The 19461-nt window shown below is 40.0% G+C and overlaps 1 protein-coding gene across 1 annotated transcript in view; it reads left to right on the top strand.

Moving 5' to 3' along the window:
• The first annotated feature begins 2855 nt into the window (after window positions 1-2855).
• Window positions 2856-19461, top strand: part of LOC101853109 (DUF21 domain-containing protein At5g52790) — a 21550-nt gene continuing 4944 nt past the window's right edge. The window contains exons 1-7 of the mRNA XM_035971322.1: window positions 2856-3091; window positions 6626-6884; window positions 8219-8278; window positions 12409-12616; window positions 13525-13632; window positions 15620-15836; window positions 18749-18900. Of these exons, the coding sequence (XP_035827215.1) occupies window positions 2938-3091; window positions 6626-6884; window positions 8219-8278; window positions 12409-12616; window positions 13525-13632; window positions 15620-15836; window positions 18749-18900 (1158 nt within the window). The 5' untranslated portion in view covers window positions 2856-2937. The remainder of the gene's footprint in view (window positions 3092-6625; window positions 6885-8218; window positions 8279-12408; window positions 12617-13524; window positions 13633-15619; window positions 15837-18748; window positions 18901-19461) is intronic.

Raw genomic sequence — 19461 nt, 5'->3', positions numbered from 1 at the left:
GTCACTGAAGATCAGGCCTTCTGTAATAAGTATTGAAATTTAGAAGATAGCTTGCAGTTTACATGCCATTTCGTATTCCCACCTCAAAGCCAAGGTAGGCCTATGCGATACAACGTGAGAGACCATGAATTATATCAAATTCACATGTTGTGGAAAAACATTGCCGATTTGGGTTTTTTATGTGATATCACTGTCATGAAATCAAATCATGTGGGTCACTGTCAAGTCAGTCATATCAACGCTAGGTCTACGATAGGCCTAGATCTAGATAATGAAATATCCCAATATAACCCATAATAAGTTTACTGGCGGACCTATTTGATGTAGATCCAATCTAGATCTAACGACAAAACATAATATAAATGAATTTGAAAAAAAAATTAAGATTGAAAAGTAGCCTAACCTTATCCGGAAGTTCAAACAGGGCCCTACAGGCTTAACATTGTTACTTTTTTTTTATTCATTAGAGAACGTAGACAGCTTGTATAATTTCTCTAACGTTAGAGAACGTAGACACTTCCGTTATAAATTACTGATTGGTCCAAAGAGAAAAACAAGTCGTGAAAATGCGCCTAATTTTTTTTCCACGACATGTCGAGAAAATACCGGATGCCTTTCAACTTATAGGATATGGTGTCCACAATTATACAGGTAGGCTGCAACGAAAAAAAATGTTTTGGAAGAAAAAAACAACCTACAAACAAATACAAAAAAACAACAACAACAACACCCGGGCTCTTCATCGAGGTTAAACTTTTTAATTAATGTAGCCTTTTTTTCCAGTAACCCGTGCTTATAGATCCAAAGCGAAATAAAAAAACATCTATAAATAATTAATAACTTTTCCCTAAGAGACACGGTTGCTCTTGACCCAGAGCGACCAATAATCATTTTACACCTCAATGAACTTATTGGAGCATATGTTATAACACCAGAACTGATGTTTGCTGATATTACAAAGTTATAATTTATACCGACTAGAATCTACTGTCGTCAGCAGGAGCTTTAAAACAACAATAATTAATTAGTTTGTCATGACGCCGAATATAGATCTAGGCGTATGTGCCCCCTTCCCCCCCCCCCCCCCCCCCGAAAAAAAGGCAGAAATAAACACAATCAAACCAAAAACCAAAACCAAAACCAAAACTTGTATTTATTAAAACACCCCAACCAATTAAGCGAACAGGGAAATTACGGTATAATTATAAAGGCCCTATATATACACAGCGTTTACGAATCAAAACGACGAGAAGAAAGAAACCATTTTTTGAAGGAGGAGGGTGAAATAGTGATATTATACCACAAGAACAGCCAGATCAAACACCACAAGACTTAAAAGATCCAACTTCATCAAAGAAAGCAGAAAAATCCAAAGATCCCTACAGGACCATAATCTACCAGCCACAGTGAACATGCTGAACCATACCCCAGAGGCACCATCATGGGAAAAGAAAAACAAACATAATTATACACACGGCTATTTCTATGTTCACCACAAAAGATGACCACAACGACCTGAGCAAGAAGTCCGCTTCATCCTGTCCATGCTTGAACAAAGATATCCACGAGAAGCATGGATAAGGACCTATACAGACGGATCTGCCACTAATGCCGTGGAAAGAGGAGGAGCCGGAGTGTATGTACAGTTCCCAAATTGGACGACGACAAGCAGAGGCAGTCCCCACAGGGCGACATTGTACAAACAACAGGGCAGAGACGGAGACTCTAATACATGCAGCAAGCATCATCAAGAATGTGGTAGACCCCCAGAGCCAAAGTAGTATTCCTATCAGATGCCATGTTAGTACTGCTGGCAATCACTGCCAGCAAACTACCAAGGCTACGAAAAGTAATTGAGGACATCCCATGTCTGAGGATCATAGACTGCAGTGGATTTCATCACACTGTGGTGTCTTAGGAAATGAGCAGGCAGACAGGATGGCCAAACCAAGAGCACAGAAAGAGCAACCAGACAAGCGTTAACTACACAGAAATAAAAACTAGTACATAAATACACTATCTAAAGCACCTCAGACACCATTGCAGATAGCTACAATATGGAGCTGTCCCGCCAAGAACAAGTGATTATCTTCGGACTAAGGACACAACTCACAAGACTGAGACAACACATGTACAGATGTTTTAAACTAGTCCAATCACCAAAATGCCAGTGGGTAGAGGCGCACCAAACTGTTGAACACATCCTTCAGCACTGCAAGACACACAGGGTCCTGAGACAGGAAACGTGGCCAACCCCCATGACGATACAAGAGAAGCTATACGGGCCGACAGATGAACTGAGCAGCGACGGCCCAATTTATGACAGATACCAGACTTCATCAAGTGTGATGCGATCGGGAAGAAGAAAAGAAGAAGTGATATTATATATCCCTATTAAGTTGAGTCAGTTATACATTGGATACATATTGTGTATCATGTATTCTCAGTCTGCGAGTGTTACAAGGTCGAAAGAGGATTATCAATAAAAAGCAACCCAAGATTTTTCTTATTTAAAGATCTGAGCTTCTGAGTTCTGCATGGATGTTGCTGTTATTTGAAGATCGGCTCAGAAACAAGTGTAGAGTTATATAATAGCAGTCCGAATTATTCGCAAAATGATTTTATTTTTATTTGTCTGTTAAGTTTGTTGTTCTCTTTTAACGCATCAGTTGTTCTCTATTGGTACACCATGGTTGTGTGGTATGGAATCCTGAAGATCGGAAGTGGGAGATTTTATCGACGGGCTTCATTTCCATATAAAATAATTATTATGTTTAAAAAAAGAAGCAAATCAGTGATACAGCTCAAGTTGTCTGCTTTACTTAGGCTGTTCTTAAAGTTTAAAATGTAAATTGTTTCACAAAAAATAGTCGGCAAAAAAGACACCATAAACTTTTTAGTAAGGGAAGTCACTCTCTTGACATTTTATTATAAACAATGGAGGGCGAAACCATAAACTGCACCAAAGTCTCGGAGGAGTTAATTATCTGCAATGGAACGGAATATGATCTTCCGGAGAAAGTGCTTACGTACAGAGATGAATGGTTTTGGATTTATATTGGGATCTACACTGCCCTTGTATTATTTGCAGGTAAAATAAAAGTAATTTGATTAGATATCTAAAATCTAGACTCTTTAGCCAACGGTAAACCGCCATCAGTCTTTTCATCAGATCAGCTGTTGCCTGCGCTTTTTCCGGTTCCCATGGGGGCCAGAATGAGAAACACTCAAGCAAACTTTCTGTCTCCCTCTCTTCTTTCTCTGTCTTTGTCTGTCTGTCTGTCTGCCCCCCCCCCCCCCTCCCTCTCTCTCTCTCTCTCTCTCTCTCTCTCTCTCTCTCTCTCTCTCTCTCTCTCTCTCTCTCTCTCTCTCTCTCTCTCTCTCTCTCTCTCTCTCTCTCTCGTGGAGTTCTCTCTCTCTTTCTCTCACATGCGATTAAACGTAGAATGATGACTTGCGGCTAGCCGCAGCCCGTCAGCCAGGCTCTGATTGGCTGCGGTAGGCTAGTGGTGAATATTGTGTTAGGCTTCTATATGATTCCAGTTTTGACAGTTCGGTAACTTCTGAAACAGTACTGTAAGTATATCATGTAGCTTAATAATCTACCCTTGGCTGTTGGAAGTTGAGATGGCCGAATGGACAGCATGACTGCATTTGAAGTCTTAGAGCGTGGGATCAAATCCCGGTCTCGGAAGGTTTTTTTTTTCCCTCCCTCCCTTCTTCTTCTCCTCCCGACTGACCAACAATTTTTTCCCATTAATAATATTTGTTGTTTTATAGTTTTTTATGTGTAGTGATGAAGCATGCCCATTCTGTTTTTTTCCCCAAGGGGAGCTTTTAGCTCTTTTTTGATTATCGCTTCATTTAGCAAAATTGGGAGTGTATACAGACCCGGTAACCGGGAACAAAGTCACGAAGTATACAGACCCGGTAGGGGAAATCTTTTGGGATTTCAGAAAGTTTCAGCGCCCTCTTAGCTCAGGGTAGACCTACCTAGTACCTAGGTTCTTCTTGATCTCTGGCCTAGGTTTACATCTAGACAGTTTGAGTTAGTAGACAGACAGACATAAATCATAGATCTAGTTTCGAGGCCTAGATCTAGATCTAAATGAAGACTGCGAATGTCTTTTCGATGAACCATCGTTTTTCCTCCGTTTTGGAGTTGGAGGAATCAATTAGACAATTTGAAGAAAAGAACAATGTCATAATTTCTATCGAGCAGTTACCCTCTCTATTTCTCTGTCTCTCTCCCCTCTTTTTTGCCTGCCTCTCTCTCTCTCTATGTATCGCTTGTCTTCTCTTTCTCTTTGTTTGTCTCTGTCTTTCTTTCTCCCCCGCCTACTTCCCCGCTCTATCTTGCTCTTGTTCCTTCCTGTCAACTGGGACATATGATATTTGCTAGCACTTCCCCCTGTTCTCTACCACCTCCTCTCTCTCTCTCTCTCTCTCTCTCTCTCTCTCTCTCTCTCTCTCTCTCTCTCTCTCTCTCTCTCTCTCTCTCTCTCTCTCTCTCTCTCACACAGACACACACACACACACACACACACACTATACCGGGTCAGGGCACTGAAACTTTCCGAAATCACAAAAGATTTCCCGTACCGGGTCTGTATACTTCGTGACTTTGTTCCCAGTTACCGGGTCTGTATACACTTCGTTAGCAATAGGCTAAGTGTTAGGTTGCAGCCTTACGTCTGCAAATAATTCATCAGATTGGTAAGTGATATAATCTTAAGATGAATTGAAATCTCTCTCGCTCTTTCTCTCTCTTTCTCTTTCTCTCTCTCTCTCTCTCTCCCTCTCTCCCTCTCTCCCTCTCTCTCTCTCTCTCTCTCTCTCTCTCTCTCTCTCTCTCTCTCTCACACACACACACACACACACACACACACACACACACACACATGTTGGGCCAGCCTTTCTTTGAATTTTAATTGGTGCTGTTTACAAAATAATGATGAGTTATGGCCTGAATGAGCGGTGATTTCGGTTAGAGATGAGGGAAAGCAATACTTGACAGGTACAGGGGAGAAACAATGAGTGAGATAGCGCTTTATTATCATTAATAGGCTGAGGAACCCAACAGTAACAACACTAAGCTAACAATTAAGACTGTAGTATTTGCGCATCAATACAGTTTGTAAACTTTTATCCTATTTTTAAAAAACAAAGAGTAGGCCCTACTATTTTAATTACCTTTTCAATAGTTAAAACCAGGGGGGGGGGGGGGGGGTTGTACTTAAAAAGGTAACAAAATTACTGTCCTCAATAATCCATAGAGACAAAGGAATCATTGTAAGTAATCAGTAAAAAAGCTGATTTTATTGACTCTCTTTTGCTCTCTATATATAATGTTCTTGTGTGAAGGCCTTGGCTATCTTAAGTGAAGGCCTTTTACCTATATAGATGCTTTCTAGACCTAACTAAGACAACGTGGTCCTTTACGTTCACCATAACACATATAATGCAAGCTAGTAACGGCACTCCCCTTGAATCATGCAATCATTGTATCAAATTCAATACTTTGTGGTATGTTAACGAATCCTTTCAGCAGGATCTTAACATTTACTCTCCTGTCAATTATTCTGTTACTCGGCAAGACAACTAGGTTTGTTTTTTTTTGGTTCATATATATACAGTTCTTATCAGACAGCCCTTCCCCCTCCTTTTTTTCTCGTTCTCTCTCTCTCTCTCTGTCTCTCTCTCTCTCTCTCCCTCTCTCTCTCTCTCTCCCTCTCTCCCTCTCTCCCTCTCTCTCATTTCTCTCTCTCTCTCACACACACACACACACACACATACACACACACAACATACACACACACACACACACACACACACACACACTCTCTCTCTCTTTCTCTCTCTCTCTCTCTCTTTCTCTCTCTCTCTCTCTCTCTCTTTCTCTCTCTCTCTCTCTCTCTCTCTCTTTCTCTTTCATTCTCTCTGTTTCTCTTTCTCTCTCCTCTCTCTCTCTTTCTCTCTCTCTCTCTCTCTCTCTCTCTCTCTCTCTCTCTCTCTCTCTCTCTTTTACTTGTCCCCTCTTTCTCTCTCTTCTCTCTCTCTCTCTCTCTCTCTCTCTCTCTCTCTCTCTCTCTCTCTCTCTCTCTCTCTCTCTCTCTCTCTCTCTCTCTCTCTCTCTCTCTCTCTCTCTCTCAGTCGGAGTACTTGTGTACTCTGTTACAACCAGCTCTGGTAGTCTGGTTTCAGAGGTAAAATTAACGAGAAAATGGCCGCCAAAGTTTGGTATCTTCTATAGCTTGAGAATCCTTGAAAACTGATGATGTACGTATTTTGTGCTATTAATCAACATTTTTTAGTAAAATTCACATGATGCAAATGTTTTTGTTTTTTAATGGACGTAAAAGGAAGAGCCAGAAAATGACTATAAAAATTGCCAAACTGTCCAGAGGAAAAAAAATGCCTGTTGTTTCTTTGATTGCATTATTTTTACGAGCATCTGATTTCTCCACGATGCCTCACGTTTCCGTTTCCTTACTGTGTATGATTTAGTGTTCGTAAAGGTTTGTCTGTAAGTATTGCCTGTAAGTATATGCAAACATGTTTTTCTTTAGCTCAAACAAAGGGAACAAACTGTTCATTCTACTTTTATGGTATTTTTTTCATCCAGGCCTCATGTCAGGGCTCACCATGGGACTCCTCTCGCTGGACATAACCACGCTGATCACCATGAAAGACGGGGGCACACCAAAGGAAAAGAAATACGCGGCAAAGATCTTGCCAGTTGTGAAGAGACACCATTTACTGTTAGTGACTTTATTGCTGGCTAATGCAGGTGCCGTTGAAGCCATGCCCATCTTTTTGGACAGGGTCTCAAATCCAGTCATAGCCATTGTTATCTCGGTTACAGCTGTTCTCATCTTTGGAGAGTAAGTTGGGGGGGGTTTTGGGGTGGTTTTTTTTCTTCTCTTTTCAACCAAACGCTTTTGTGATGCCATTAGTGTTGGATACAGATTGTAGAACAATCAGCATAGACACTCTTGCTGGTTAATTTGTGGTGTCCACTAGGTGTAACATGAACAGTATAATATTATACTTCTTATGACATACATTTTATACAATTGAAAAATACAAATACACTCATGTTAAGCTCCAGACAGATGGATACACTTACCCATGTGTATATACATTCTCTGTACTTAGCTGGATAGGGTGGAGAATGAGAGAGAGAAAGAGACATGGACAAAGTGACAGAGGGAAAGAGAATAAAAGATTCCATGAGAGCTTTTATCTTGGTTAATATACGCAAGCAGATGATACAAATGTACACGCACGCCCTACAAGTACACCTCTCTGTGTTGGTTGGTGCATTGGAAATGCAGAAGAACAGCTTTTCCTGTTAACTGATGCATTGAGGAGAGCGAATCCTGTCCTGTTTTTCTCAGAGATAAAAGACATCACAAACCCCTCTGTCTCCTTCTCCCTCCATTTTTACGCTAGCATATCCATGGCTAGGTCTAGGTTCGCCATATGATGAATACTCAATTTGTAAAATTGGAAGATGTATTGAAGAGAAAATCTGCTAGAAGACATGAAATTAGGTCTGTTTGTTAGACAAGCTATATAATGCCTTTTTAGTTCATTGTAAAGGCATACTTACCCCTCATAATAAATGTGTGGTTCATTCTGCAAAACCCAAGAGAAGTAATTGTTAGACTTGGTCTATTTGCATGATACATCACCTCTGGAGAGTAACACCTTTTTGTAATCATATACTACTTCTCAATGCTCCCCCCCCCCAAAAAAAAATTATTTTAAAAAATAATTAATTAATAAAAAAAAAATAATTAATTAATTAATTAAAAAATTAAAAAATTAATAAAATAAAGGTTGTGCATGTAATGCATTGCTCCTCACTGACTATCAATACTTTAACGCTTTTGAACGTTCACGTTTAAATGACTGCTTTTTACATTCCAAACTAATAATATTATAAAGTTTTCATACGAAAAGATACCCTGGGATTCCATGCAAATAAGTGAGTGGTTGACGGGTGCTCTGGTGTGGTTTGCTTCTTCTTTCCTATCAAACATCTATCGTCCTTTTCTCCCCTTCTTATTTTTTATGTTTGTTACTCTCTTGTAACACATCTAATCTTCTGGCGGTCATATGACCTTAGTTGCGAGCGCCGTAAAACCCTCTACTAAAACAAAAACAAATGCAAATAATATAAGTGTCTTAACTTTGTGTTTTCTTTTTCCAGGGTAGTCCCCCAGGCTATCTGCACCAGATATGGGCTGGCTATAGGCGCTTACTTGGCTCCGTAAGTATGACATTATAGAGGACTTTTCTTCTGTCGCTGTCTTTGACTAAAAGTTGCTTACCTAACTAACTCGGTCAGTTGGCAAGAATGCGCAGAATAGACAATATGGTGTGAATTGTGCTTTCAATTCTAACTTTTGTTTCAGACTTGAAATCATAAATAGTTTGAAATGTTGTGGTCTTTCTGTATGAAATTTTTCTATTGTGCACATTTTTATACTCTGAACAGCTCCTTTTAGCCAGGTGTACTTTTTATTCAGCAGCATCACTTCTCTCTCTATTATTTGACTTTCTCCTAGGCTGAAAAAAAAAAAGAATACAAGCATCTTTGCCTTTGGAATCTTGTGAGCTTGTGGTCTTTTTTATATTATTTATATTATATCGTAATTAACTGTTCTTTTTATACTCCCTTAGAGTCTGTTGTTATCTCCTGTCTGTTGTTTATAGTACTTTATCAACCAAGGGTCAGAAAAATCTCATTCAATTAGCGTTTAGTATCCTATATGTGGAGCTTTCATAAAACTTAGTACACGGCGCACCGGCAGTGGAATTTTAGTTGCCGCGGGGTTCCCCGCCGGGCGCCTTATCACGTCGGGGTCACGGGGGTCAGCTCCCTGTCGTCGCTCTGTCTGGGCTGACTTAATTTTTGGTACTTTTCAACGTACAATTTAAGGTGCATCCTTTTATTTATGGTAATTCTCATTTAGTGCACCCAAAGCACGCATTTCTGCTTTTGAGACTCAAAAAAGAACGGACATTGTAACTTGTCTGGTTATTTCGTAAGACGCGCTGGAGTCGGCAATGCTAAATTGTCATTTTTTTGGGACTAGCGTGAATGAAAAAAAAATCAATATAAAAAAAACGCATCGTCAAAATCTGTCAAACTTTTGGAATATGAACGACATAACATTAGTGCAGATACTCAGAAAAGATGGTATCTGCGCTTATAATAGAAGGCTGTAATTTTGCAATTTTATCCATCGGGCACACAATTCGCTACGAAGTAATTCCTCCAAATACAACTTTATGTGTCTAATATAATCATGAATATTCGCATATTTTCTCAAAAGTTTATAAAAGTTATCATGAAGTTTCTCAATGAAAAGTACAAATCGATTTTAGAGCTAGAATATCTTCAACATAGATCTAATACACGAACAGTATCTGTTACACTCCAGAAATTGCTTACTTTTCTTAAAACGCTAAGTCTAGGTTTTGTAATTTGACTGAATAATAGGGATGACTTCTCGTAATTGGGTTATAAGAATAATTTCTAGCTTTCCAGGGCAGGGACACTGAATCAGCACCAGACTTTTCCAGCTTTTTTTACGTTTCTATGACCATTTGCAATAACTGACAATGTGACTGATTTCTTTACATGCATAATTGTGTCCGCGCATATTTCCTACACAAAAACTAAGAATGAATGTTTTAGCTGTCGTTATTTTTATTCCATACTAAAAGTTTATCTCTACCCATGTATTTACACGGTTTTGTGGTTTTTTAAATCGCTTGTATTATATCTTTTTAGTTGTATGCAGGCTGCCACAGACACAGCATGATTCATGAACAAACGCAGAGTAGCTTTCTCTTGTTTAATAGTAAAATAAGAGCTAACGCTGATCGTCTTTAGTTAAAATATGCAGATGTGCATCTTTCTTCTCTTATAACTTGACTATTACTACTACCGCAGATTTAAGATTTCTCATGGTAAAAGACATGATATTCGTAGTCAGTGTAACACAGAATTTGGAGAGATCTGTCGTGCCTTTTTTAAAATAACAATCATTTATTCATAACTTTGTAACTAAAATAGGATAAATTGGGTACTCTACAAACACTTGTCTAGAACAAAAACTAAGGCACAGAAACTAACCATTCTAACGCAGAATAAATCTCAAGACATTGAGCTTTTAGTATATTTGCGTAATGGTTTACTGTGTGGGATGGGGAAGAAGTTATATCGTTTTAAACATAGTAAAAAATGTGAACTTCCCGACCGACACCGGCAAAGTCACCTCAGGGCTCATTAACCCCGTGACCCCGAGCCGGGGAGCTCCGGCGGGCTGCTGAGTCACGCGAACTAAAAGTAACAGAATCGGGCGAAAAGTGACGCCGTGAGTATGATATATGAAATTGAGATGAAAAGTTTAAGTCTGCTTACAGTGTATTATTGCCAATAGCGATTAGCATTGTGAAGGGAAATTCAATATCACTGTCGGAACCAAGGTGAGATGACTGGCATCTGCTGTGTATGAGGGGCATACCAAAAGTTTTTTACCTGACCATGAAGGCATTATAAAGGTAGAAAGCTGAAACTTGGTAATAAGCTTAGTCTTTCTTTATGTAGTCGCCTCCCGGAGTTATACATGTTTGCCATCTGTGTATGACCTTAAAAAGACCTTGAGAATAGAGGACCCTCTCTACGTCAGAAAACCAGCCCTCTACAGCTTCTTTGACCTCATCATCACATTTTTTACGCCAAAATTTCATCACAGCATAGGATGGGCAATCAGTTCCATATACAGTATGCATCTCCGTAAAGAAATGCTGTAGTTGCTTGCCTTGCAAAAATAAATACTTCATTACTGCCCTGTGCTCAATTTTCTCCATTTTTATGTTGAAACTGGAGAACAACATACCCCGATTCACTTACAGTGCGCTGGTGGTAAAACCAGTAATCTGAAATTCCCCCAAATTTACAAGCATTCTAGGAAGATGATTGTTGGCTTTCACCCCAAATTTCAACTTTTTACCTTTTTATTCCTTTATGGTCAGGTAAAAAAACTTTTGGTATGCCCCTCGTAATTCTTGTTGGTTAGGCTATGTACTTTGAGAGCAGATGACATGGCGTGGGTTTGATTCGTGTACGGGAACATCATTTTGTCAAGTTTCTCTGTGTTTTTTTATACTTACACTATATATCCCACTCAACTGAGGCTGGCCTTAGAAGCTTTCCCCACTGAAACATCTAAACTGTGTGGATGGATGAGGGCCTTAATCATTTGCAATCTTTGTAAAATGAGATACCATTTTTTCTAAATTTAAAAAATTGAGCCTTTTGAAAACTTGTTTACTTTTATCAACCCTTTTCATATCATGAATATTATCAGTACATGGTCAAAAGCTGTAAGCCACCCCCGGGGCAGTGCCACTGACTGTAGTGTCTTTAGGCCATTCCCAAAGGGGGGACATTTCTCGTTCAAGCACAGTAGAATTGTAAATGGGCTGATTCATCATGTCACGCTCGTAAGTGTGCCTGATCTGCAACAGGGAACTGCTGCTTTTTCTCTCCTAATCCTTACTATTGTCATTTTCCTCTACTTCTTTTGTATGTTTGTCACTCTCTTGTGAACTGCTATTTCTGGGTTGCCTTTATAGTCGAAGCAGACTTTGTGCTGTTGAAGCTGGAGAGGTGAGCAGAGTAAGTCTGATTCCTTGTAAGGACTTCTCTGTTGACACCCACCCCTTGGCGCTGATATGACCTTATGCAGTTGCGAGCACCGTAAAACCCTCTACTAAAAAAAAAAAAAAATTTAAAGAAGGGTGCTGATGTATTGATGAGTGGCACAGAAAGATATAGAAGTAGAAGGGGGAGGGACAGAAGAATGCTTTGCTAGATTCTTCTTGGTCTACTTCTTTTCTGTGCAGCTATTGCCTTAATGTTTCAGGTCCGAAGTGTGCTCATTATGAGTGGGTGGTTGGTGGGTGCTCGGGTGTGGTTTGCTTCTTCTTTCCTATCAAACATCTTTCAACCTTATTTCTCCTACTTCTTTTTTATGTTAGTTACTTTCTTGTAACACCTCAAATCTTCGGCATTTATATAACTAATTGTGTTGCAAGTGCAGTAAAACTCTTTACTAGAACACAAAACAAGCTCTTCATGAAGCTGACTTGCATATAAGTGCAGCTCGACTCTCCACAATCTCATGTGGGAGGTTGGCGGGTGCTCTGGTGTGGTTTGCTTCTTCTTTCCTATCAAACATCTATTGTCGTTATCTCCCCTCCTTCTTTTAAATTATGTTTTTTACTCTGTTGTAACACTTGTAATCTTCTGGCGCTCATATGACCTAGTGCAGTTGCAGGCGCCGTAAAACATCTACTAACGCAAAAACTACAATCTGGTCACAGGCTGGTCTATTTCATGATGGGATTGTTCTTCGTCATCTCCTACCCACTGGCCAAACTGCTGGACTGTTGCCTGGGCTCCGACCACGGCACCTTCTACCGGCGAGGCCAGCTCAAGGCTCTCATCGACATCCACGGTGAGGACTCACACGCTGACGGGCTTGGCTCACGCGACGAGGCACTCTCCCACGACGAAGTGGCTATCATAAAAGTGAGCAGGATAGTCCTCTGTGATTTTTGTTTTTCATCTTCTTTTTGTTTTTATTGAGGGTTTGTTTTTTGTTGTTGTTGTTGTTGTTGTTTTGATAGCTATTTACTTTTAAAATGTATTCTTATACTGTACTAGACACAGAATTTGTGGGGCTCTCGTGGCCTAGAGGTTAAGGTGTTGGCCTCTCATTAAAAGGTCCCAGGTTCGAATTCAGGTAGCGACCAAAAAATTTTCTTCTCTAAAATTGTCTCCTTTCACCTCCTTTCCTGCTCTCTACCATTGTTCTGTTGTCTGCTTTCATTTCCACTTTCTGCCCCCACCCCCTCGCCTCCTTTGCCCCTTCCTCTGGGCTCCTGACTCTTTCTGCAGCCTTTCTACTGCTACTCCTTGGCTCCTCCTTACTGCTGTCTTTCAGCCACACCCCTGATCTTCTGGTAGGAATGATCTACACCTAGCCTTCTTGGGCAAGGGCGAAAAATCTCGGAGGGCTCGTGTGCAAGTTGCGCACGTTAAAGATCCCTTGGTGGTCTAAAATCAATAAGAGTAGGCTTTGGCCGCCACCCGGGCAAAATTCAAAATTTTCCTACCAACTGAAAATATTAGGTGTGTTCCGCGAGCTCATATGACCTTATGCAGTTGCAAGCGCCGTAAAACACTTTACAAAAACAAACAAAAAACAGAACTTGTTATTTCTCCAGTGATAATCTCACACAGTGTTTAGCTGAGAGGTTGTATTCTGGATAGGAAGAAAAGATTTGCTCTCTTTTTAAACTGGATTCTGTCTTTCCATTATAAGGTTTGCAACAAATAATTCTCTGGATAACAAGTTTTAAAAGACAATGTATTTTTTTTTCAATAATTGTTAAAACTGAATTAAGTAAAATACGGTTTCCTCCTTCACAATGCAGGGCGCTCTGGACATGAAGAACAAGACTGCCAAAGATGCCATGATGCCCATAGGTAGGATCTTTATGCTTGACATGGAGGCCAAGCTTGACCATGAGACCATGACCAGGGTAAGTGACCATGAGACTATGACTAAAGTAGGTGACCATGAGATCATGACTAAGGTAGGTAGGTGGGTAGGTGACCATGGGACCATGACTAAGGTAGGTAGGTGACTGTGAGATCATGATTAAGGTAGATAGGTGACCATGAGATCATGATTAAGGTAGGTAGGTGACCATGAGATCATGATTAAGGTAGGTAGATAGGTGACCATGAGAACATGACTAAGGTAGGTAGATAGGTGACCATGAGAACAAGACTAAGGTAGGTAGATAGGTGACCATGAGAACATGACTAAGGTAGGTGACCATGACACCTTGATCTGGGTAGATGCTCATGAACTGCAGTTCTCCTTTTTTCTTGTGCCCAAGATAATAATAATTAATAGACTGAATTTATATAGTGCTCTATCCCGTACTAGTATAAGCTCTGAGTGCTTTACATCAATGACATAATCACTGAGCGATTCACACCAGATAAAATATTTCACTGTAACAAGAAAAACCATTTCAAACACCTAAAGAAGAACTTTTACAACCATGCATTAATTATATGCTCGTTAGGACAGCAGTAAAAACAAAACATCAGCACTTCCTGATACACTGGAACTAAGAGTTAAAATGAATGAGTTGAGTAATCGCTTAACACATATTAAGATTAGTTATTTCTCTGAGATCCTGGGGCAGGGAGTTCCAGATTTTAGAGCCAAAAAGTGAGAAACTTTTCTCACCAAAAGATCTCAATCTTTTCATTCTAAGGGCTCTAAATTTTGTTGTGTCTATGGAAGACCATCGGCAAACTGTTCCGCTGATCTAAGCCCAAAAAGTAAAACATTTCAAAAGAGAGAAAACATCGTTTCATTCTTTTATCTATTGTACCAGTACTCTAAATTTCCCACAGTGGAATAGGAGAGACTGGGAATTGCGAAACATTTATATCAGAAGCGAACACGTCCTGAAAACCAAATTCCAATGTACTTTTCTTTTACTTTGATTGTACTTTTTCATCTTCTGTTGCTCTTTAAGCTCCAAGGGGAGATGCGGTTTTTTATTGTAAGCCAACTCTTTAATTCTTTTCAGTTCGGGTGTTATTGTTTCTTAGGGTTCCCTTGACTCCCTCAAGCCATCTTTTGTGTAGCCGGCCTCTTCATTTATTTGTGTTAGGACGTGGTGGAATCAGGCTCTCGTCAATTTTTGGGCATGTAGAGTTATTGGTATCATCTTAAAGCTTGTTCATTTGTCTTTATTTGGAAGAAAAAAGTATCCATTTATCTTGAATACAAGTTGAGATATTTGCGAATGAAGGAGGTGCGGGTCACCTGTTTTCGGAGATAAAATTAGTGAGAAAATGGTTGCCAAAGATTAGTTATTTCCTTAGGTTCAGGGTCCGTGGTAACTGAAAATGTATATTTTTTGTGCCTTTAATCAATGTTTTTCAGGAAAATCCACACAGAAATGAATTCTTTAATGGGCATGAAAGGCGTGGAGCCAAAAAAAAAAATTTGATAAAAATTCACAAACCTGTGGAAAAATGCAAGTTTCTTCATGTTGATTATTTTGACGAGCGCCTGATTTCACCACGCTGCCTCACATTTATAGCCTGAGTATTTGGTGCTATAGACTCGAGGCAGGCTGGCTGGCTAGGTGATATTCAAAGCAGTTTTAGTGTACTCCCATTTTATTCTATATTCTTCTATGTTATTTCCACAAATAATTGTGGTGGCCAGCAATGGCATCCCTCCGGGATTATAAAGTATTATCTTATCTCCTGATCTTATCTCTTTGTGAAATTGTTCTGTACTGATGTGATGTTGTGAAATTATGTATGTATTTATGAATGTATTTATGTGTGAATCTATGTATGTATGTAGTTCTAAGTATGCATTTACATATTTATGTTTGCCATTGTAACCCAGATATCCCCTAAGGGATCTATTTAAAAAATGTAATTTATTTGTGTATTATTTATTTATTTTATTTTATTCCTTCCCTCCAGATTCTCCAGCGTGGACACTCTCGCATCCCTGTGTACGGATCTGACCCCAACAACATCATTGCTCTGCTGCTGACCAAGACTTTGATCAAGCTGGACCCGGATGACAGCGTGCCTGTGAGACAGTTGCTTGGAGATCAGAGTTATGCCCGCGCCACTCTGTTTGTGGAGTCTGACACGCCCCTGTTTGACCTGCTAAACCTGTTCCAGACTGGAAGAAGTAAGTTTTGGCTTTGATCAGTTCTGCTTGTTGTTGTGTTCTGACAGATTTGATGGTGTCGGTTTAGGCTTTTTGGTTGAGGGTTAAGTGTTTAGATTTTGGGGGTTGGGTTGTTAGTACTTGTACAAGCAAAAGTGTGCCAATGACCTAATTATATTTCTTGAGTCACATAAATTGGTACTATTTACAAATACAGTACCGACTTGAATTGTATAGTGGAACCTGATTATATTTCTTGAGTCACATAAATAGGTACTATGTACAAATACAGTACCGACTTGAATTGTATAGTGGAACCTGCTCTAATGGTCACCTGTATAAGACAATCACCTGTACAAACGGCCACTTCCCATTTCCTCCCTTGCATATTTTAACATTATAATGACACTGTGTAAGATGGTTACTTGTCTAAGACAGTTACTTTTCTCCTCAACAGTGTGTGGCTGTCTATCGAAATGCTTCTATCTTAACCATATTGTATAAGTACACTTACGACCTTAGAGCATGCATCAAAATAACATTGAGTGTGTATCTAGCTTACGATTATTATTGTTTATATTGCTGCTCATTTATATTATGCATGTGATTGTGAGCCTACGTGTGTGTGCATGTGTGTGTATGTGTGTGTGTGTGTGTGTGTGTGTGTGTGTGTGTGTGTGTGTGTACACGTGGTGAAACACCAAACCAATGTGCCAGGATCTGGACAAGAAAGATGTATATCTTATCTTATCTTATCTTATGGAGCCTGTCTTGTGCATCAACACGTTAAGTTCTTACCCCTGAAGAGACACAAGGGGATGTTATGTTATAGCGTGCAGAACTTCAATCACATACGTGCGTGCGTGTGTGTGCGTGTGTGTGTGTGCGTGTGCGTGCGTGCGTGGAGAAAGGTCCCAGTTGTCAGCAAAGCCATTTTTGAGCAACGGGGTGAAAGGCAAAAAGAAGCAGTACTTAGTAAAAAATTTAGTTCCGTCTGAAAACACACGTTAGACTATTTCTTAATAATATGTGTCACGACGTTGTAGAATCAGGCGCTCGTCAATTTTTGGGCATATGGAGTAGTTGGTTTCATCTAAAAGTTTGTTCATTTGTCTTAGTTTCGATGAAAAAAATACCCATTAATCCTGAATAAAATTTAAGATATTTACAATTGAAGGAGGTGGGGGTCGCCTGGTCTCAGAGGTAAAATTAGCGAGAAAATGGCTGCCAAACGTAGGTGACATCTAAAGCTTGAGAGTGCTAGGAAACTACAATATTACTTTTTTTTTGGTCTTTAGTCAACGTTTTTTTGTAAAATTCACAGAGAAATATGTTTTTAAATGGACATTAAAAATGTTGAGCCAAAAACCAAAAATTAAATTGCTGAAACGGCGGAAAAATGCCGTTTTCTTTGATTTCATTATTTTGATAAGCGTCTGATTCGACATCTGGGACTTCTTTTTTCCAGACACACACACATATAATCTCTTCACCAACGTCAACCTGTATTGTCTTACAACATGGCAGAATCAGGCACTTGTCAATATTTGGACTTACAAGTTATTGGTATTGTCCTAAACCTTGTTCATTCGTCTTGCCTGTTGTGAAAAGAATACTCATCTAATTTGAATAGAAGTTGAGATATTTGCGACTGAAGGAGGTGGGAATCCCTTGATGTTGTCAAAGGGAAAGCTAGTGAGAAAATGGCCGCCAAAGTTTGGTAACTTCCGAAGCTTGAGTGCCCTCGGAAACTGCAGATACTTTTTTTGTGATTTTCATCAAATGTTATGTGTCCATCATTAAAAAGCTGTACGGACACTGTTCTAGCCTGTATGATGCCTGTTCTCTTTATTCACAGGAAAATGAGAATGGGTTGTCACAGGGCACCACTGATAGGTCGTATTTCTTTTCTTTCCCTCCGTTGTTTTTGTCTGTCTGTCTCATTTCTTCCCTACACTACGAGGGGATACCAAAAGTTTTTTACCTGACCATGAAGGAATAAAGGTGGAAAGCTGATATTTGGGGTGAAAGCCAACAATCATCTTCCTGGAATGCTAGTAAATTTTGGGGAATTTCAGATTTCTGATTTTACCACCAGCGCACTGTAAGTGAATGGGGGTATTTTGTTCTCCAGATTCAACATAAAAATGGAGAAAATTGAGAACACTGCAGTAATGAAGTTTTTGTTCTTGCACGGCAAGCAACTACAGGATATTTTATGGAGATACATGCCGTCTATGGAACTGATTGCCCATCCTCTGCTGTGATAAAATTTTGGTGTAGAAAAAGTGATGACGAGGTCAAAGAAGCGGTAGCGATCTGGTTTTCTTACATAGAGAGTGTCCTCTCTTCTCAAGGTCTTTTCAAGGTCATACACAGATGGCTAACGTTTATAACTCTGGGAGGCGACTACATAAAGAAAGACTAAGCTTAGTACCAAATTTCAGCTTTCTACCTTTATCCCGGGGTGGTGCAACTGACTGAAGTGTCTTTAGGCCATTCCCAAAGGGGGGACATTTCTCATTCATGCACAGTAGAATTGTAATGGGCTGATTCATCAATGTCACGCTCATAACTGCGCCTGATCTACAACAGGGAACTGCTGCTTTTTCTTTCCTAGTCCTTACTATTATCATTTTTCCTCTACTTCTTTTGTATGTTTGTCACACTCTTGTGTCCCACTATTTCCGAGGTGCCTTGATAGTTGATGCAGACTTTGTGCTGTTGAAGCTAGAGAGGTGAGCAGAGTAAGTCTGATTCCCTGTCAGGACCTCTCTGTTGACATCCACCCCTCCTTGGCGCTCATATGACCTTATGCAGTTGCGAGTGCCGTAAAACCTCTTCTAAAATAAAAAAATAAAACCCAAAACAGTTACCTGATATCTAACTACAAACAGCTACAGTACAAATAAAACTTTGCGTTCCCCGTTCAGGTCACATGGCTGTTGTCAGGCAAGCAAAGAAAAAGGAGGTGGAGGCAAATGCCGAGGATGCTGATGGTGGTGATCAAGCTGAGTCATCTCCCTTGCTGGTCAACGTGTCGGGAGTGAGCATCGAGGAACCACAAAGCGATGTCGCCGAAGGGGTAAGCCAAGAGTTTGTTGTTACATGCTCTTGTTTTTTGGGGGTTTTTTAAAATGTTTTTTTTTATTGGGCTGACGTACATAAGGACATTGCTTCCAACTGTCTAGCAACTTTTTCTTCTTCTTCTTCTCAATAGCATCACACTTGAAGTCTGGTATCTGTCATAAATTGGGACGTCCTGCTCAGTTCATCTGTTGGCCTGTATAGCTTCTCTTGTAGCGTCAATGGGGTTGACCACGTTTCCTGTCTCAGGGCCCTGTGTGTCTTGCAGTGCTCTAGCAACTTGTCTTTGAATAAACCATTTGCTGAAACTACTGCCTGTAGATATTGTTATTAATGTGTAAACCGGTGGTTGGCTCATTTTTTTAGCGCACCCTCTGTATTTGCGGGTAACGAATCAGTGTTCAGCACTCACCATGCTGCTACTGTTAATTAATGGGCCTCTCTTCTGTTGCTGGCACATTGTTTCAGATTTCTCTCCCCCTCCTTCCCACCCTCTCCCTCCCTCTCCCTCCCTCTGCCTTTCTCACCCTCCTTCCCCACACCATCTTCTCCCTACCCC

The sequence above is a fragment of the Aplysia californica genome, unplaced genomic scaffold (assembly GCF_000002075.1).
Source record: "Aplysia californica isolate F4 #8 unplaced genomic scaffold, AplCal3.0 scaffold00417, whole genome shotgun sequence".
Taxonomy (NCBI): domain Eukaryota; kingdom Metazoa; phylum Mollusca; class Gastropoda; order Aplysiida; family Aplysiidae; genus Aplysia; species Aplysia californica.
This window is presented reverse-complemented; position numbering and strand designations above follow the sequence as displayed.